General features: G+C 50.8%; 1 protein-coding gene across 2 annotated transcripts in view; it reads left to right on the forward strand.

Annotated features, from left to right (window-relative positions):
• The window catches only part of LOC141076080 (sperm-associated antigen 8-like), a 63,194-nt gene that overhangs the window by 16,104 nt on the left and 28,263 nt on the right, over nucleotides 1-18,827 (forward strand). For both annotated transcript variants that reach the window (XM_073563326.1, XM_073563327.1), the window contains exons 3-4: nucleotides 5,396-5,570; nucleotides 5,643-5,688. In XM_073563326.1, the coding sequence (XP_073419427.1) occupies nucleotides 5,396-5,570; nucleotides 5,643-5,688 (221 nt within the window). The remainder of the gene's footprint in view (nucleotides 1-5,395; nucleotides 5,571-5,642; nucleotides 5,689-18,827) is intronic.

Here is an 18,827-nt window from a genome sequence, read left to right on the forward strand (position 1 = left end):
GATCTACCTAGTGCTAGTGCTGTGCTTGATCTACCTAGTGCTGTGCTTGATCTACCCAGTGCTAGTGCTGTGCTTGATCTACCTAGTGCTAGCGCTGTGCTTGATCTACCTAGTGCTGTGCTTGATCTAACCAGTGCTAATGCTGTGCTTGATCTACCTAGTGCTAGTGCTGTGCTTGATCTATCCAGTGCTAGTGCTGTGCTTGATCTACCCAGTGCTAGTGCTGTGCTTGATCTACCTAGTGCTGTGCTTGATCTACCTAGTGCTAGTGCTGTGCTTGATCTATCCAGTGCTAGTGCTGTGCTTGATCTATCCAGTGCTAGTGCTGTGCTTGATCTACCTAGTGCTGAGCTTGATCTACCTAGTGCTAGTGCTGTGCTTGATCTATCCAGTGCTAGTGCTGTGCTTGATCTATCCAGTGCTAGTGCTGTGCTTGATCTACCCAGTGCTAGTGCTGTGCTTGATATACCTAGTGCTGTGCTTGACCTACCTAGTGCTAGTGCTGTGCTTGATCTACGCAGTGCTAGTGCTGTGCTTGATCTACCTAGTGCTAGTGCTGTGCTTGATCTACCCAGTGCCAGTGCTGTGCTTGATCTACCTAGTGCTGTGCTTGATCTACCCAGTGCTAGTGCTGTGCTTGATCTACCTAGTGCTAGTGCTGTGCTTGATCTACCTAGCGCTGTGCTTCATCTACCTAGTGCTGTGCTTGATCTACCTAGTGATTGTTCTATGATTGATCTACCTAGTGCTGTGCTTGATCTACCCAGTGCTAGTGCTGTGCTTGATCTACCTAGCGCTGTGCTTGATCTACCTAGTGATGTGCTTGATCTACCTAGTGATGTGCTTGATCTACCTAGTACTAGTGCTGTGCTTGATCTACCTAGTGCTAGTGCTGTGCTTGGTCTACCTAGTGCTGTGCTTGATCTACCTAGCGCTGTGCTTGATCTACCTAGTGCTAGTGCTGTGCATGATTTATCCAGTGCTTGTGCTGTGCTTGATCTACCCAGTGCTAGTGCTGTGCTTGATCTACCCAGTCCTAGTGCTGTGCTTGACCTACCTAGTGCTGTGCTTGATCTACCCAGTGCTGTGCTTGATCTGCTCAGTTATAGTGCTGTGCTTGATCTACTTAGCGCTGTGCTTGATCTATCCAGTGCTAGTGCTGTGATTGATCTACCTAGCGCTGTATTTAATTTACCCAGTGCTAGTGCTGTGCTTGATCTACTTAGTGCTGTGCTTGATCTACCTAGTGCTAGTGCTGTGCTTGATCTACCTAGTGCTGTGCTTGATCTACCTAGTGCTAGTGCTGTGCTTGATCTACCCAGTGCTAGTGCTGTGCTTGATCTACCCAGTGCTAGTGCTGTGCTTGATCTACCTAGCGCTGTGCTTGATCTACCCAGTGTTAGTGCTGTGCTTGATCTACATAGGACTAGTGCTCTGCTTGATCTACCCAGTGCTAGTGCTGTGCTTGATCTACCTAGTGCTAGTGCTGTGCTTGATCTACCTAGCGCTGTGCTTGATCTACCCAGTGCTAGTGCTGTGCTTGATCTACCCAGTGCTAGTGCTGTGCTTGATCTACCTAGTGCTGTGCTTGATCTACCCAGTGTTAGTGCTGTGCTTGAACTACCTAGTGCTTGTGCTATGCTTGATCTACCTAGTGCTAGTGCTGTGATTGATCTACCTAGTGCTAGTGCTGTGCTTGATCTACCTAGTGCTTTGCTTGATCTACCTAGTACTTTGCTTGATCTACCCAGTGCTAGTGCTGTGCTTGATCTACCTAGTGTTAGCGCTGTGCTTGATCTACCTAGTGCTGTGCTTGATCTACCTAGTGCTTTGCTTGATCTACCTAGTGCTAGTGCTGTGCTTGATCTATCCAGTGCTAGTGCTGTGCTTGATCTACCTAGTGCTATTGCTGTGATTGATTTATCCAGTGCTAGTGCTGTGCTTGATCTACCTAGTGCTATGCTTGATCTACCTAGTGCTAGTGCTCTGCTTGATCTACCCAGTGCTAGTGCTGTGCTTGATCTACCTAGTGCTAGTGCTGTGCTTGATCTACCTAGCGCTGTGCTTGATCTACCCAGTGCTAGTGCTGTGCTTGATCTACCTAGTGCTAGTACTGTGCTTGATCTACCCAGTGTTAGTGCTGTGCTTGATCTACCTAGTGCTTGTGCTATGCTTGATCTACCTAGTGCTAGTGCTGTGCTTGATCTACCCAGTGCTGTGCTTGATCTACTCAGTTTTAGTGCTGTGCTTGATCTACTTAGCGCTGTGCTTGGTCTATCCAGTGCTAGTGCTGTGCTTGATCTACCTAGCGCTGTATTTAATCTACCCAGTGCTAGTGCTGTGCTTGATCTACCTAGTGCTGTGCTTGATCTACCTAGTGCTAGTGCTGTGCTTGATCTACCCAGTGCTAGTGCTGTGCTTGATCTACCTAGTGCTAGTGCTGTGCTTGATCTACCTAGCGCTGTGCTTGATCTACCCACTGCTAGTGCTGTGCTTGATCTACCTAGTGCTTGTGCTATGCTTGATCTACCTAGTGCTGTGTTTGGTCTACCCAGTGCTAGTGCTGTGCTTCATCTACCTAGTGCTGTGCTTGATTTACCTAGTACTAGTGCTCTGCTTGATCTACCCAGTGCTAGTGCTGTGCTTCATCTACCTAGTGCTGTGCTTGATTTACCTAGTACTAGTGCTCTGCTTGATCTACCCAGTGCTAGTGCTGTGCTTGATCTACCTAGTGCTAGTGCTTGATCTACCCAGTGCTAGTGCTGTGCTTGATCCACCTAGTGCTTGTGATATGCTTGATCTACCTAGTGCTAGTGCTGGGCTTGATCTACCTAGTGCTGTGCTTGATCTAACCAGTGATAGTGCTGTGCTTGATCTACCTAGTGCTAGTGCTATGCTTGATCTACCCAGTGCTAGTGCTGTGCTTGATCCACCTAGTGCTTGTGATATGCTTGATCTACCTAGTGCTAGTGCTGGGCTTGATCTACCTAGTGCTGTGCTTGATCTAACCAGTGATAGTGCTGTGCTTGATCTACCTAGTGCTAGTGCTATGCTTGATCTACCTAGTGCTAGTGCTGTGCTTGAGCTACCTAGTGCTTGTGCTATGCTTGATCTACATAGTGCTAGTGCAGTGCTTGATCTACCCAGTGCTAGTGCAGTGCTTGATCTATCCAGTGCTAGTGCTGTGCTTGATCTACCTAGTGCTGTGCTTGATCTACCTAGTGCTGTGCTTGATCTACCTAGTGCTAGTGCTATGCTTGATCTACCTAGTGCTAGTGCTGTGCTTGAGCTACCTAGTGCTTGTGCTATGCTTGATCTACATAGTGCTAGTGCAGTGCTTGATCTACCCAGTGCTAGTGCAGTGCTTGATCTATCCAGTGCTAGTGCTGTGCTTGATCTACCTAGTGCTGTGCTTGATCTACCTAGTGCTGTGCTTGATCTACCTAGTGCTTGTGCTATGCTTGATCTACCTAGTGCTAGTGCTGTGCTTGAGCTACCTAGTGCTTGTGCTATGCTTGATCTACATAGTGCTAGTGCAGTGCTTGATCTACCCAGTGCTAGTGCAGTGCTTGATCTATCCAGTGCTAGTGCTGTGCTTGATCTACCTAGTGCTGTGCTTGATCTACCTAGTGCTGTGCTTGATCTACCTAGTGCTAGTGCTGTGCTTGATCTACCAAGTGCTAGTGCTGTGCTTGATCTACCTAGTGCTAGTGCTTAATCTACCCTGTGCCAGTGCTGTGCTTGATCTACCTAGTGCTGTGCTTGATCTACCCAGTGCTAGTGCTGTGCTTGATTTACCTAGCGCTGTGCTTGATCTACCTAGTGCTAGTTCTGTGCTTGATCTACTTAGTGCTAGTGCTGTGCTTGATCTACCTAGTGCTGTGCTTGATCTACCCAGTGCTAGTGCTGTGCTTGATCTACCTAGCGCTGTGCTTGATCTGTCTATTGCTGTGCTTGATCTACTCAGTGCTAGTGCTGTGCTTGATCTACTCAGTGCTAGTGCTGTGCTTGATCTACTTAGTGCTAGTGCTGTGCTTGATCTACCTAGCGCTGTGCTTGATCTGTCTATTGCTTTGCTTGATCTACTTAGTGCTAGTACTTTGCTTGATCTACCTAGTGCTGTGCTTGATCTACCGAGCGCTGTGCTTCATCTGTCTAGTGCTAGTGCTTTGCTTGATCTACTTAGTGCTAGTGCTGTGCTTGATCTGCCTAATGCTAGTGCTGTGCTTGATCTGCCTAATGCTAGTGCTGTGCTTGATCTACTCAGTGCTAGTGCTGTGCTTGATCTACTCAGTGCTAGTGCTGTGCTTGATCTACTCAGTGCTAGTGCTGTGCTTGATCTACTCAGTGCTAGTGCTGTGCTTGATCTACTTAGTGCTAGTGCTGTGCTTGATCTGCCTAATGCTAGTGCTGTGCTTGATCTACTCAGTGCTAGTGCTGTGCTTGATCTACTCAGTGCTAGTGCTGTGCTTGATCTACTTAGTGCTAGTGCTGTGCTTGATCTACCTAGCGCTGTGCTTGATCTGTCTATTGCTTTGCTTGATCTACTTAGTGCTAGTACTTTGCTTGATCTACCTAGTGCTGTGCTTGATCTACCTAGCGCTGTGCTTGATCTACCTAGCGCTGTGCTTCATCTGTCTAGTGCTAGTGCTTTGCTTGATCTACTTAGTGCTAGTGCTGTGCTTGATCTACTCAGTGCTAGTGCTGTGCTTGATCTACCTAGTGCTAGTGCTGTGCTTGATCTACCTAGTGCTAGTGCTGTGCTTGATATACTCAGTGCTAGTGCTGTGCTTGATATACTCAGTGCTAGTGCTGTGCTTGATCTACTTAGTGCTAGTGCTGTGCTTGATCTACTCAGTGCTAGTGCTGTGCTTGATCTACCTAGTGCTAGTGCTGTGCTTGATCTACCTAGTGCTAGTGCTGTGCTTGATATACTCAGTGCTAGTGCTGTGCTTGATATACTCAGTGCTAGTGCTGTGCTTGATCTACTTAGTGCTAGTGCTGTGCTTGATCTACTTAGTGCTAGTGCTGTGCTTGATCTACCCAGTGCTGTGCTTTATCCTGTTTAGAGCAATCACATTCATATAAGCTGTGGCGAAAACACCTGACGTGATAGAATACATCAGCAGAAAAATCAAACTCTACCAAAACGTTACAGCGTTAGGCGCCAAACACCCAAATAAAGTTCTGTCTCCATCTCTTTTGCTGCAGACGGTGACATCTCCCCCTCCAGCCATCCACACATTGATCACAGTGGTGATTGAGGTCCCTTATTCCTTTCTGATGTCTCCTGTCGGGCAGCAGCGGTGACGACTGTCATATCTGGTGTTTGGATCTTCTGGACAATGTAGTTCTTTCTCATGACCCGTTTCTTCTGCCTTTCTCCTGTTTATAGAGAGTTACAGCAAGCTTGGATGCCTTCTGTTCTGCCTCGGGACTCGCCATAGAGGGACAGACCCACCAACACGGACAGAAGGGCATATTGAGCACTCAGCTGCTGGTGGACATGTCTACAACACACCAGGAGTCATACAGGATGCCGGCATCCGACTTTGGCCAGCAGCGCACAGGTACGTGTTCAGTGCCAGGGACATCTGAGGTCTGAGGTCTTCTCTGCTTTACTTATTCATCTTCATCCACAGGCCTGAGGGAGGAAAAGATTCGGAAACTTCTCTATCACAAGTTCAGGTCAGTGCAGTCCGCAAGCATCCCACATTACTGTAATATAGGAGGTTCCTGTGTCAGGAGTGTGTGATGTCATCACTAAGACGCTCCTGTAATATAGAGGGTTCCTGTGTCCGAGGTGTGCGATGTCATCATGCGCTCCTCCTGTAATGTACCCCGTCCCTGTATCAGAGGTGTGCGATGTCACCGTGCGCTCCTCCTGTAATGTACCCCGTCGCTGTATCAGAGGTGTGCGATGTCACCGTGCGCTCCTCCTGTAATGTGCCCCGTCGCTGTATCAGAGGTGTGCGATGTCACCGTGCGCTCCTCCTGTAATGTGCCCCGTCCCTGTATCAGAGCTGTGCGATGTCACCGTGCGCTCCTTCTGTAATGTACCCCGTCCCTGTATCAGAGGTGTGCGATGTCACCGTGCGCTCCTCCTGTAATGTGCCCCGTCCCTGTATCAGAGCTGTGCGATGTCACCGTGCGCTCCTCCTGTAATGTACCCCGTCCCTGTATCAGAGGTGTGCGATGTCACCGAGCGCTCCTCCTGTAATGTACCCCGTCCCTGTATCAGAGGTGTGCGATGTCACCGTGCGCTCCTCCTGTAATGTACCCCGTCCCTGTATCAGAGGTGTGCGATGTCACCGTGCGCTCCTCCTGTAATGTACCCCGTCCCTGTATCAGGTATGCGATGTCACCGTGCGCTCCTCCTGTAATGTGCCCCGTCCCTGTATCAGAGGTGTGCGATATCATCGTGCACTCCTCCTGTAATGTACCCCTTCCCTGTATCAGATGTGTGCGATGTCATCGTGCGCTCCTCCTGTAATGTGCCCCGTCCCTGTATCAGAGGTGTGCGATGTCATCGTGCGCTCCTCCTGTAATGTATCCCGTCCCTGTATCAGAGGTGTGCAATGTCACCGTGCGCTCCTCCTGTAATGTATCCCGTCCCTGTATCAGAGGTGTGCAATGTCACCGTGCGCTCCTCCTGTAATGTACCCCGTCCCTGTATCAGAGGTGTGCGATGTCATCGTGCGCTCCTCCTGTAATGTGCCCCGTCCCTGTATCAGAGGTGTGCGATGTCATCGTGCGCTCCTCCTGTAATGTATCCCGTCCCTGTATCAGAGGTGTGCAATGTCACCGTGCGCTCCTCCTGTAATGTATCCCGTCCCTGTATCAGAGGTGTGCAATGTCACGTGCGCTCCTCCTGTAATGTACCCCGTCCCTGTATCAGAGGTGTGCGATGTCATCGTGCGCTCCTCCTGTAATGTGCCCCGTCCCTGTGTCCGAGGTGTGCAATGTCACCGTGCGCTCCTCCTGTAATGTACCCCGTCCCTGTATCAGAGGTGTGCAATGTCACCGTGCGCTCCTCCTGTAATGTGCCCTGTCCCTGTATCAGAGGTGTGCAATGTCACCGTGCGCTCCTCCTGTAATGTGCCCTGTCCCTGTATCAGAGGTGTGCAATGTCACCATGCGCTCCTCCTGTAATGTACCCCGTCCCTGTATCAGAGGTGTGCGATGTCACCGTACGCTCCTCCTGTAATGTACCCCGTCCCTGTATCAGAGGTGTGCAATGTCACCGTGCGCTCCTCCTGTAATGTGCCCTGTCCCTGTATCAGAGGTGTGCGATGTCATCGCGCGCTCCTCCTGTAATATACCTCATGCATAGATACAGGTGAATCTCACAAAATTAGAATATCAACAAAAAGTGAATTTATTTCAGTTCTTCAATACAAAAAGTAAAACTCATATTCTATAGAGTCATCTATTTCCCGGGTTTATTTCTGGTAATGTTGATGATTATGGCTTACAGCCAATGAAAACCCAAAAGTCATTATCTCAGTATGTTAGAATTGTAATGTAAAATGTCTATAAAGTATGATGTTTCTAGAACCTTCTAGAAATCTCCCATTCCACACTACTGAGGACATTGTCCACTGTCAGCTGGCAGCACTTCCCCCCTCCCTTACAGCCCCCTCCTTTTGCCCCCCTTAGCAGCTGTGTGTGTGCTTTCTGACGGCATCTGAATACCGGGCATTTCCTCTCAAAGCACAGCTAGGGGGAAAAGATCTCTTTGTTCTGTCCGAGGCTGGATGCCAGTATATGGGAAGTATTAAAACAAGTCATATTGCAAAAACCATACAACTCAGAGATATAATAACCATATCACTGCGTAGACAACGAAAGCAGCTTACCAATCTCTAATTTTCATAATCCTAATCCCTCCAGAAACCGAGATATGGATTGCTCCCAAACGGAGTGTCCTAAGTATAGCATGCTTGGTGTCTTCGGATTCTATTCGGTAAATCACAAACAATGATGCCCTATGTGTGTTGGTACGGGCTTTTCTCGTTTAGATATAGTTATTCTAAGTTTTGTAGCCAAATCCTAACTTGGAGAGAGGGAGGTTGGACCTCTCCAGACCGCCCATTTCGTGAGGTCACAGACCCTAGGCTATAGGTATTCCCTACCAAATTCCAGTCAGTTCAGCTGGAGTCCTGCTGCCAGAGAGATGTGCCGATAAGTGGGGACGTTTGGTTAAGCGCCCCTCCCCCAGCCACATGGTCTGTCTAATACCAACTACGCACATGTGAGTGTCACTTTCTGTTCTTTCATCCACGTTGTTTTATATTTCCATTTGTACATATGTAATGTCTCAACTTTATAGCAACTCTTATCTATGTAATTACTGCCCACATTTTGGGAATAAATGATAAAATCTATTAGCTCTGTCTCCATGCTCTAAGAAATGAACTATGCGCCTTTTTTTTAGATAATCGCTACTAATTTGGGGTTTGTCACGGACCCTCTTAATTAACTCTTTGATTAAGTAAAGCGTGGCTGGTGGCAGCGTGGTGTGTGCGGTTGGTTAGGCTGGTTGGCAGTACAGATGGGTCTTACATGCTGAATGAGGGGCTGCGGCCACAGCATTGATAATTCCCTTACTGCAGTAAGGGAAAGTATCCGAAAGACCTTAATGACTATAGACCTGTAGCATTGACATCACACCTGATGAAGGTATTAGAGAGATTGGTTCTCACATGTCTCCGTCCTATAGTGAGCTCGGATATGGGCCCTCTCCAGTTTGCCTACAGGCCGGGCATTGGTGTGGATGATGTGACGAACAGCCCACCACCGTTCGTCCAAATACGGAGGCGACTGACGGGGGTCCCGCTGCCACCAAAACACGACGGACAGCGGACCCTGTGTCACCACTATGTCACAATCCCACCACTGACACCGGTGCATCAGCGGACGGAGGGACGTGACACAATGCCGGCACACGGCTATCACAGGCGCAGTGGGGGCTTATCTTAGTTATCCCACCACTGGCACCATGTGACCAAAAATATCCAGCAAGCTAATCTCGCTCTACAATTTGCCGCAGGGGGAGTTTAATTTGGATGCCCCACCACTGCTATCAATCTTCCAAGTACTGCGGGGATTTATGTACATCCCACTTTCTCAGTTCCACTTTGGAACTCGCAGCTCTCCGGCGCCCCCCTTACCCTCAGGTCAGTCAGGGAACTGCACCTAGGATAATTAGTCGCCGGACGGACTGCCTGTTGTGAACCGGCAATTAGGCTTCTGCAGTAAGGGAATTATCAATGCTGTGGCCGCAGCCCCTTATTCAGCAATATAAGACCCTTCTGTACTGCCAGCGCTGCCACCAGTCACGGTTACTTAATTCACAGTGTTAAATTAAGAGGGTCCGTGGCAAACCCCTTGAATTAGTAGCAATTATCCATCAAAGGCGTATAGTTCGATTCTTAGAGCATGGAGACAGGCTAAATATTAAATCATTTATTTTCCGAAAGAGGACAGTGATTACAGATAAAAGTTGCTATAAAATTGAGACATAAAATATGTACCGTACAGATATAAAATAAAGGGATTAAAAACAGAGGTACACTCACGGTTGATCATGACTCTCTAGGCAAACCCATGCGGCTGAGAAAGAAGGCGGAGCCACACATCTCCACTCATCTGGAGTTCTGGTCAGCACGAGGATTGGAGCTCTTCTGAGCTGGTTTTGCCCAGGGAATGCCTTATAGACTTTCCTATGTGACATCACGGAGAGATGCATTCTGGGTTGATCCCACCTCTCTCATCCAAGTTATATTTTGGCTACAAAACATAGATTAGCTATAACTTTATGGGAGAAGCTGGTATGGACTCATCAGTGGTATCATGTTTCCCAGCGTAATGAGCCCATCAAGAAAACATCAAACATCTATGCGATATGACCGTCCATTTGGGCGCAAATCATATCTCAGGTTCTCGACATGTTAGGACTTCGGAAGTGACACTGTAGCGGAGCTGGGACCGCTCGGATCACAGAGATATGGTTATTATATCTCTATGTTATAGGGCTTTCACAGGGCAGGCTCTTAAAGGTTTACTTCTAACTCCTGATTTCAAACAAAGAGGTTTTTCCCGCACTTTTTTTTTCTTTCAGTTGAGGCTGAGAGAAGCCAAATGGTTGTAACAGCAGGAAGTTGATTTATAACACCTGGGGGGAAGGGAAGCTGCTGCAGGGTGCAATGTAACTGAGACACTGGCAGGCAGCTTCTTACAAAATGGAGGATTTTTAGCACATTGCAACAGAAAACATATCTTGCGGCCATTGTGCATCACACCTCCCCCCTTAAGAGGGCGCTAAGGAGGCATTACCTCTCGGTAATCGGCCATGCGCACCTCAGCGGGTTCGCCCCGGCGGGACAAACCATCGGCATTGCCGTTTTCACTGCCCTTCCTGTGTTTTACAGTAAAGTCGTACTGTTGAAGGGCAAGGCTCCAGCGGAGCAACCTTCCATTGGTTCCGGACACTGTGTGCAACCAGCTCAGAGGGTTGTGGTCGGTTACCACCGTGAAGGCATGCCCGTACAGGTAGGGCTGCAAACGTTGCAGTGCCCACACCATGGCCAGACACTCGTTCTCGATGGTCGAGTATGCCACTTCCCTCGGCAAAAGTTTCCGGCTCAGGTACAACACGGGGTGCTCTTGGTCCCCCGAGTCGACCTGGCTAAGCACAGCACCGAGGCCAAACTCGCTGGCGTCGGTCTGTACCAGAAACGGGCGACTGCTGTCGACTGCTCTCAACACTGGAGAGTTGCACAGGGCTGCTTTCAAAGCTTGGAAAGCCGCCTCACAGTCATCTGTCCAGTTGAGTGTTTGGGGTAGCCTCTGCTTGGTGAGGTCAGTCAAGGGTTTCGCAAGGGCGCTATAGTCCTGTACGAACCGCCTATAGTACCCGGCAGTGCCCAAGAAGGACTTCACCTGCTTCTTGGTCCTGGGGGTGGGCCAGGACACGATTGCGTCCACCTTTTCTGGCTCCGGACTCATGAAACCCCCGCCTACCCGGTGCCCCAGGTAGTGGACCTCGTGCATGCCTATCTGGCACTTCCCCGGCTTGATGGTCAGGCCTGCCTGGTGAAGACGCTTGAGCACCTCCTGGAGGTGCTGAAGGTGTTCCTCCCAGGTGGAACTGAAGACGGCAATATCGTCTAAGTACGCTACCGCGTACTCCTCCAGTCCCCGAAGCAGGTGGTTGACCATCCGCTGGAAAGTGGCAGGGGCATTTTTCATGCCGAAGGGCATGACCGTGGACTCATACAGTCCAAAGGGGGGTGATAAAGGTGGATTTCTCCTGCGCCTCAGGGCTCAGGGGAATCTGCCAGTATCCCCGACTCAAATCCATGATGGATATGTAGTTGGCGTCTGCCAACCGCTCGAGCAGCTCCTCGATGCGCGGCATCGGGTGGGCATCAGAGGTTGTGATGGCGTTGAGCCCCCTGTAGTCCACGCAGAACCGGGTGGTTCGATCCTTTTTAGGCACGAGGACTGCTGGTGAAGCCCACGCGCTTTTTGACCGTCGAATCACCCACAGCCTTAACATCTCATCGATCTCTTGGCGCATGACTTGTTGCACTGTTTCAGAGATCCGATAAGGTGTTCGCCGTAATGGGGCGTGATTCCCGATGTCCACCTCATGAACCGCTAACTCTGTCCTCCCCGGTTGGTTGGTGAACACGGGCCGGAAGAGTTCCAGGGTGGCCATCAACTGCAACCGTTGGGACACGGTGAGCGAACCACTTATCTCCATGTCCTCAATGGACCCATTGGCCTTGGCCTGGGCCAGCATGTCCAGGAGGGGATCTTCCTCCCCATCCTCTGGCAGATTGCAGACCGGTAGGACGCAAGCTTCATGTTCGTAGTGCGCCTTCAGCATGTTGACGTGAAGGCCTTGCGCCTACCCCGAGCATGGTCAAGCGTGACCACGTAGGTGACCGGGTTGAGCTGTTGGTGGACGACGTACGGGCCTTCCCAGGCTGCCTGAAGCTTATCCGTTGGTACAGGGACCAGCACCCACACCTTTTGACCCACCTGGTAGGTCCGCTCCCGAGCGTTCTGGTCGTACCAGCGCTTCTGGTCAGCCTGAGCCTGCGTCATGTTGTCATGCACCTGTCATGATCTGAATTTGATCTGACAGTTTTAAAAGCACAGAGTGAACTTTTTTTCCTTTTGGCAAGTTGCCAAGGTGACTTGACTGTCCCCGGTGGTGCTTAGTGGTATCGCACTTTAGGTTTAATGCGCACATAATTATGAATCAGGTGTGGGGCTCTATAAATGAGTCTCAGGGTGTGTAATCACTGCTGGTGATATTGATTCATTCATTGATTCTGAGTTGGTGAGAGCCTGGTGGAAGGATGGAGCTGAGGAGTCCTGTGCAGCTTAGCCAGGGGGGACGTGTGTCAGCTATGGTGTCTGGACAAAGGGCTGGCATGGCGTGGTGGGGTCGCAGTGATGGTGTCGACAGGAAGTGTCTGCATGGACTGGTGGAGTGGCGACTATGGAGAGTGGCACTCACCATGTGGGACTTGGCTGCTGAGCTGGACTCAAGCATGCTTGACTTCGTGGCAGAAGCTGAACTCGTCCTTGGGACTCTGTTACTAAGCAGCAGCAACTGGTGGTGGACTCTGCTCCAAGGCTGCACTATGGTGATGGATCCGGGTGGAGGAGAAGACGCACGCAGGTGGAGGGCTCTGTTGCAGGAGCATAAGCACAGAGCATAAAGCTAAGTGGTGTGTCCCCTGTATTGTCTCTTTCCCTCATGTGTGTTATTAGTGCAGTGGTGGGAGTAGTCTCCGCACCGCCCAATTCCCTAGTGAGGGTTTAGGGTCAGGGCGAGCAAGGGCTTTGAGGTACGCGTGCGGCGCCCGGTGTGGAACCGGCGTAGGGAACGTTAGGAGTGCAGGGACACTGGCTCAGGGGAGCTCAGGAGGTCTCCACTTTCCTATTCCCTATCGCAAGGCCACCATTGTTAATGTTTCCCAGGTTCCCCCTTATTATTTAAATTCGCCGTACTTGAGGCGGGGTTTCCAGAATGTATTTATTACGTGTAATACCTAAATTCGCCAGGTGGAGGCGGCGTATCCATCTGCACGTATTATTATTTAAATTCGCCCTACTGGAGGCGCTGTATCCAGGGTCACGTGTATTATGGGTCCGCCTTGCGGTAACATCTGCGTCCAGACACACGTTGACCATGACAGCACCAACTGCGTCAAGGTCTGCATCTTGTCACGGAAGCGCATGACATAATCCACGATGGACACTTCTGTGGGGTTTGGCTCATCTTCCCAGGATTCTCTTATCAACCCAAGGGGTCCCCGGACTCGCCTGCCATACAGGAGCTCGAAGGGGGAGAACCCGGTCGAGGCCTGCGGAACTTCTCTGTAAGCGAACAGCAGGTGTGGGAGGTACCGCTCCCAGTCGTGCCCTTGGGTCTCAACCAGTATGCGGAGCATCTGTTTGAGGGTACCGTTGAAGCGTTCACACAAACCATTAGTCTGTGGGTGATACGGACTCGATACCAGCTGCGTCACCTGCATTTTCTCACAGAGAGCCTCCATTAGGCGAGACATGAATTGGGGCCCTTGATCGGTAAGCATCTCCCTGGGAAATACTACTCTTGAAAAGATGGTCACCAGTGCGTCAGCCACCTTATCTGCCCTGGTTGAAGACAGAGCTACTGCCTCTGGGTACCGGGTAGCGTAGTCTACCACAGTGAGAATGCATCGCTTTCCGGAGCTGCTGGGGACGGACAGCGGTCCTACAATGTCCACCGCGATTCTCTGGAAAGGCTCCTCTATCACCGGCAAAGGAATAAGGGTAGCCTTAAGAGCAGGCCCCGCCTTACCCACTTTTTGACAGGTGGCACAGGAGCGGCAGTAGTGTGTTACATCTGTCCCCATCTTGGGCCAATAGAAGTGTTGAGACAGCCGTGCCTTTGTTTTGCTGATCCCCAAGTGTCCAGCGAGTGGAATCTCATGGGCAATCCGCAACAACTCAGTTCTGAACTGATAGGGGACGACCAGCTGTCTCTCCCTCAACCACTCCTTTTTAGGATCTCCGGGTACTGTCTCCCGGTACAACCTTCCTCGTTCCCAGAACACCTTCTCCTTATCAGACTCGGAGGTGGGCGTCTTGGCGAGACCTCTCAATTTCTCAAGGCTGGCATCTGAGTGCAGAGCAGCCTGGAACTCCATGCTGGAGGCTGCCAGAAGTGACGTCAGGGTCCCCTCTTTACTGGGACCCTCTGGTTCAGTCTCTCCTGTAGCAGCAGAGGGTCCAGAAGACAGTGCGTTACCTGCGATCTGGGCACTCTGACTGCGTGTGACAGCTGCTATGTATGCTGCCTCCCTGGGGATTTCTACAGACCCACCAGCCGGGGCTGCCCTGGGCTCTACCTCCCCATCCACCCCCAATACTTCAGGAGCAGTGCTACTTATGGGCCAGTTACCTTCCTCGGTGGCACTGGTCAGCTGCATGGCATTACCTTCCTCATGGTCCCCATGCAGCTCCCCATTTCCTTGAGCATCGTTGCTTGCTCCTGCCAGGGGTTCCTCAGCCGTCTCACTCTGCAGAGTGACGGGGCTGAGCACTTCGGTACCTGTGGACACATCTACCGGTTCAAAGAAAGGGTTAACGGGTTCAGTCGGCACAGATACATCAACATCATCATCATCCTTCCTAGGAGAAGAATGGTTATCAGTTTGCTTTGGTACATTCACATCAGCATCATACCTGGGGAAAGAATGGTTGTTAGTTGCATCATTACTCATCAAGGCATTAGCAGGTAACACATTCAGTTTCCCATCATCATCATCATCAGGGTTAACGTTACCCTTATTATCAGTTTGGGGAAGGGTGTCAGGGACATAGTATGCAACCATCCGCCCCAAGTCAGTCCCCAATAAAACATCAGTGGGCAGGTTTTCAGACACTCCCACCTCCCTCAACCCGCTCCCAGCACCCCAATCAAGAAAAACCCGGGCCACTGGCAAGGGACAACGGGTGCCTCCAATCCCGGTGACAGTCAGGGTTTTCCCCTCAACAAACTCTTCAGGGGCCGCCAGTCCAGGACGGATGAGGGTTCGTTCAGCCCCGGTGTCCTTGAGGCCTGTAGCAAGACGGGCCCCCACCTGAACAGGTTGAACGTTGTCGTCAGCCCTCCCAACCACACCTCCCACCAAAAGAACAGAGGCGTTGGGCCCGGGGGCCTTGGCTGGGGGGTTCTTCGGCCTATTCGGACAGGCGTAAAAGAAGTGACCAGGCCGCTGGCAGCAACATGGACTGGGCCTCCGGAGGGACGGCTAGCTGGGGCACTGGGGTTGGTTGCGGGCTTACCCCCTTTCCAGCTGGTGGCGACTGGCCTCCGCGTCTCGGGCTTCCGGTTGGCCTCGTAGTTGGCGATCTGCGCCGCTTTGTCCGCGTTCGTTGGTTCGCGGTCCAGGATGAACTGTCGGACCTCAGCTGGGCAGAGATGCAGGAACTGGTCTTTGATCATCAGGTCCCGTAGCTGCTCAAAGGATTCAACGGACCACATCACTGTAGCTATCGTGTGGGCCACGTTGGAGGTGCCGAAACTTCTTTCGGTATACCTCAGGTGTCAGCCGGTATTTGGCGATCAGCGCCTCCTTTATGGCGCGATAGTCATCATCATGCGCTTGCGGAAGAGAAGCAAACGCCTCCAGAGCTTTGCCTTTTAGCCCTGGGGTCAAGTACCTGGCCCATTGGTCTTCGGGCAGTCGGTACTGTCTGCAGGCTTTCTCAAAGGCTCGCAGAAACGTGTCCAAGTCCCCGTCCTTTTCCATCACGGGAAAATGCTCTGTCCGGGGTTTAGGAGTCTGGACGCTGCTGGGCTCACTGGTTCGGGCTGTGGGGGCATTCCACCCCCGCTGGAGCATCTCCAGCTCATGGGCCCTCTGAGCCTCAGCTTGGCGCTCACGTTCAGCTCTCTGAGCCTCTGCTCGGTGTTCGGCTCGCTGCTCTGCTCTCTCGAGCTTGCTGGATCAGCTGCAGGCGTCCGTCACGGTCTTCGGCAGGGAGTGCGTCCAAGGCCGCTTGCAGATAGGGGTCCACCCCGTTCTGGTTGAATGTGGGGCCAGCGCTCATGAGTGGAGCCTCTGCTGCAGCCCCATTGTTACTTGAGCCCGCTTCTGCGTTCGCTGGGCTCTGGTCGTTTTCCCGTTGCACCAGAGCCGCGATCATTTGGGCTTTGTTTTTGTTCGTGGTGTCGATCCGCCACACCCCGCAGAGGGCAATAAGAGATGCCGTGTTATGCTGCTTATACCACTCTGCTCCCATCGTAGCCATGGTTGCCAAATAAAAGACAGAAAAGAAAAACGGAGAAAGAGGGAGGGAATACTTGCAAGTACACACTAATGTCTCAGGACTAATAACCACTGAGTCTGTTCTCCAAAACCTATGATGCAGGATTCCCGCAGGAACCGTGCAGGTTTTTAGTGAGAGGAATGATTGCTCAAACCAAATCACTAATGCTCTAGGATTATCCCACCGCTCTGCCACCAATATGTGACGAACAGCCCACCGCCGTTCGTCCAATTACGGAGGCGACTGACGGGGGTCCCGCTGCCACCAAAACACGATGGACAGCGGACCCTGTGTCACCACTATGTCACAGTCCCACCACTGACACCGGTGTATCAGCGGACGGAGGGACGTGACACAATGCCGGCACACGGCTATCACAGGCGCAGTGGGGGCTTATCTTAGTTATCCCACCACTGGCACCATGTGACCAAAAATATCCAGCAAGCTAATCTCGCTCTACAATTTGCCGCAGGGGGAGTTTAATTTGGATGCCCCACCACTGCTATCAATCTTCCAAGTACTGCGGGGATTTATGTACATCCCACTTTCTCAGTTCCACTTTGGAACTCGCAGCTCTCCGGCGCCCCCCTTACCCTCAGGTCAGTCAGGGAACTGCACCTAGGATAATTAGTCGCCGGACGGACTGCCTGTTGTGAACCGGTATTTAGGCTTCTGCAGTAAGGGAAATATCAATGCTGTGGCCGCAGCCCCTTATTCAGCAATATAAGACCCTTCTGTACTGCCAGCAAGCCGCAATAGCCGTACACAACGCGCTGCCACCAGTCACGGTTACTTAATTCACAGTGTTAAATTAAGAGGGTCCGTGGCAAACCCCTTGAATTAGTAGCTATTATCTATCAAAGGCGTATAGTTCGATTCTTAGAGCATGGAGACAGGCTAAATATTAAATCATTTATTTTCCGAAAGAGGACAGTGATTACAGATAAAAGTTGCTATAAAATTGAGACATAAAATATGTACCGTACAGATATAAAATAAAGGGATTAAAAACAGAGGTACACTCACGGTTGATCATGACTCTCTTGGCAAACCCATGCGGCTGAGAAAGAAGGCGGAGCCACACATCTCCACTCATCTGGAGTTCTGGTCAGCACGAGGATTGGAGCTCTTCTGAGCTGGTTTTGCCCAGGGAATGCCTTATAGACTTTCCTATGTGACATCACGGAGAGATGCATTCTGGGTTGATCCCACCTCTCTCATCCAAGTTATATTTTGGCTACAAAACTTAGATTAGCTATAACTTTATGGGAGAAGCTGGTATGGACTCATCAGTGGTATCATGTTTCCCAGCGTAATTGTCATGATCCCAGTGCGGGTTTTTGAGCTGCACACCGGGGGTTAATGTCTGGAGCTCTGTGCAGGTTTTGACCTGCACACTTGGGGTTAATGATTGTGGCCTCTTTCTGGTTCTGGGAGAGCTTCATAAACCCCATTGGCCTAGTGTGCTGACCCCCGTGTGCCTGTTTGTTGCTATAGCTTATTTATATGGTTCTGACCCGATTCTGTTTCCCGTTGTGAGTTTGCCTGTTGATTTTGTACTGCGTTATTATCTGTGTATGACTCTTGCATGTGACCTGACTACTCTCTGCTCGCCCCTCTTGTACCTTGCAACTATCTGTGTATGACTCATTGCCTGTGACCTGACTACTCTCTGCTCGCCCCCTTTGGTACCCTACAGCTATCTCTGTGTGTGACTCATTGGCTATGTCCTGACTATTATCACTGTCTATGCCCCTTGGTAACTTTGTCTCGCAGTTACTCTGCTAGGAATTGTCTTGCAGCTCCTAGCTCTGTGGAGTTTAGGCCACGCCTCTAGCAGTCACGTGCTTCAGGTCCTGCAGGTGTGAAGTACACATCTACTTGGTTGCTGCCCGCTCCACAGGTAGCTTTGAGCACAGTTCGCTTTACTCAGGACACGTGCACTGGCTCAGTGAGCAAGTTCAGTGCGGTGTCTCTGACATTATAACTGGCCTACAATTTTTTTATTTTTTTTCTCTCCTCACTGCTGCAGCATGGACCCAATGTGTGCCTTATCTGAGCAGGTGAAATGCTTGACTCAGTCACTGCAGAAGCTTTGTTTGGAACACCAGCTCTGGCCCAGTCCCAACGGCGGGTTGAGGACTCAGTTCAGGGGGTACTTTCCGCAGGCTTCCAGCAGGTGGGGAATAGAGATGTCATTTTAATCCCACCTGAATCCCCGGTTAAATTGCCAGATATATTTTCTGGTAACAAGGATGACTTCAGGGCATTTAAGGAGGGCTGTAAGCTTTTTTTTTTCTTTGAGACCCCGCTCCTCTGGGGATGAGAAACAGGGGGTGGGGGTGGTGATGTCCCTGCTTAGGGGGTCCCCACAAGCCTGGGCGTTCTCGCTTTCCTCTTCTGCCCCTGAGAGAATGTCTGTGGATGCGTTTTTTGAAGCCTTAGGGCTTATTTATGATGAGCCTGATAGAGTGCGGTTGGCT

Source organism: Dendrobates tinctorius, unplaced genomic scaffold (genome assembly GCF_039654945.1).
Source record: "Dendrobates tinctorius isolate UK_male_01 unplaced genomic scaffold, ASM3965494v1 ptg000386l, whole genome shotgun sequence".
In the NCBI taxonomy this organism is placed as follows: domain Eukaryota; kingdom Metazoa; phylum Chordata; class Amphibia; order Anura; family Dendrobatidae; genus Dendrobates; species Dendrobates tinctorius.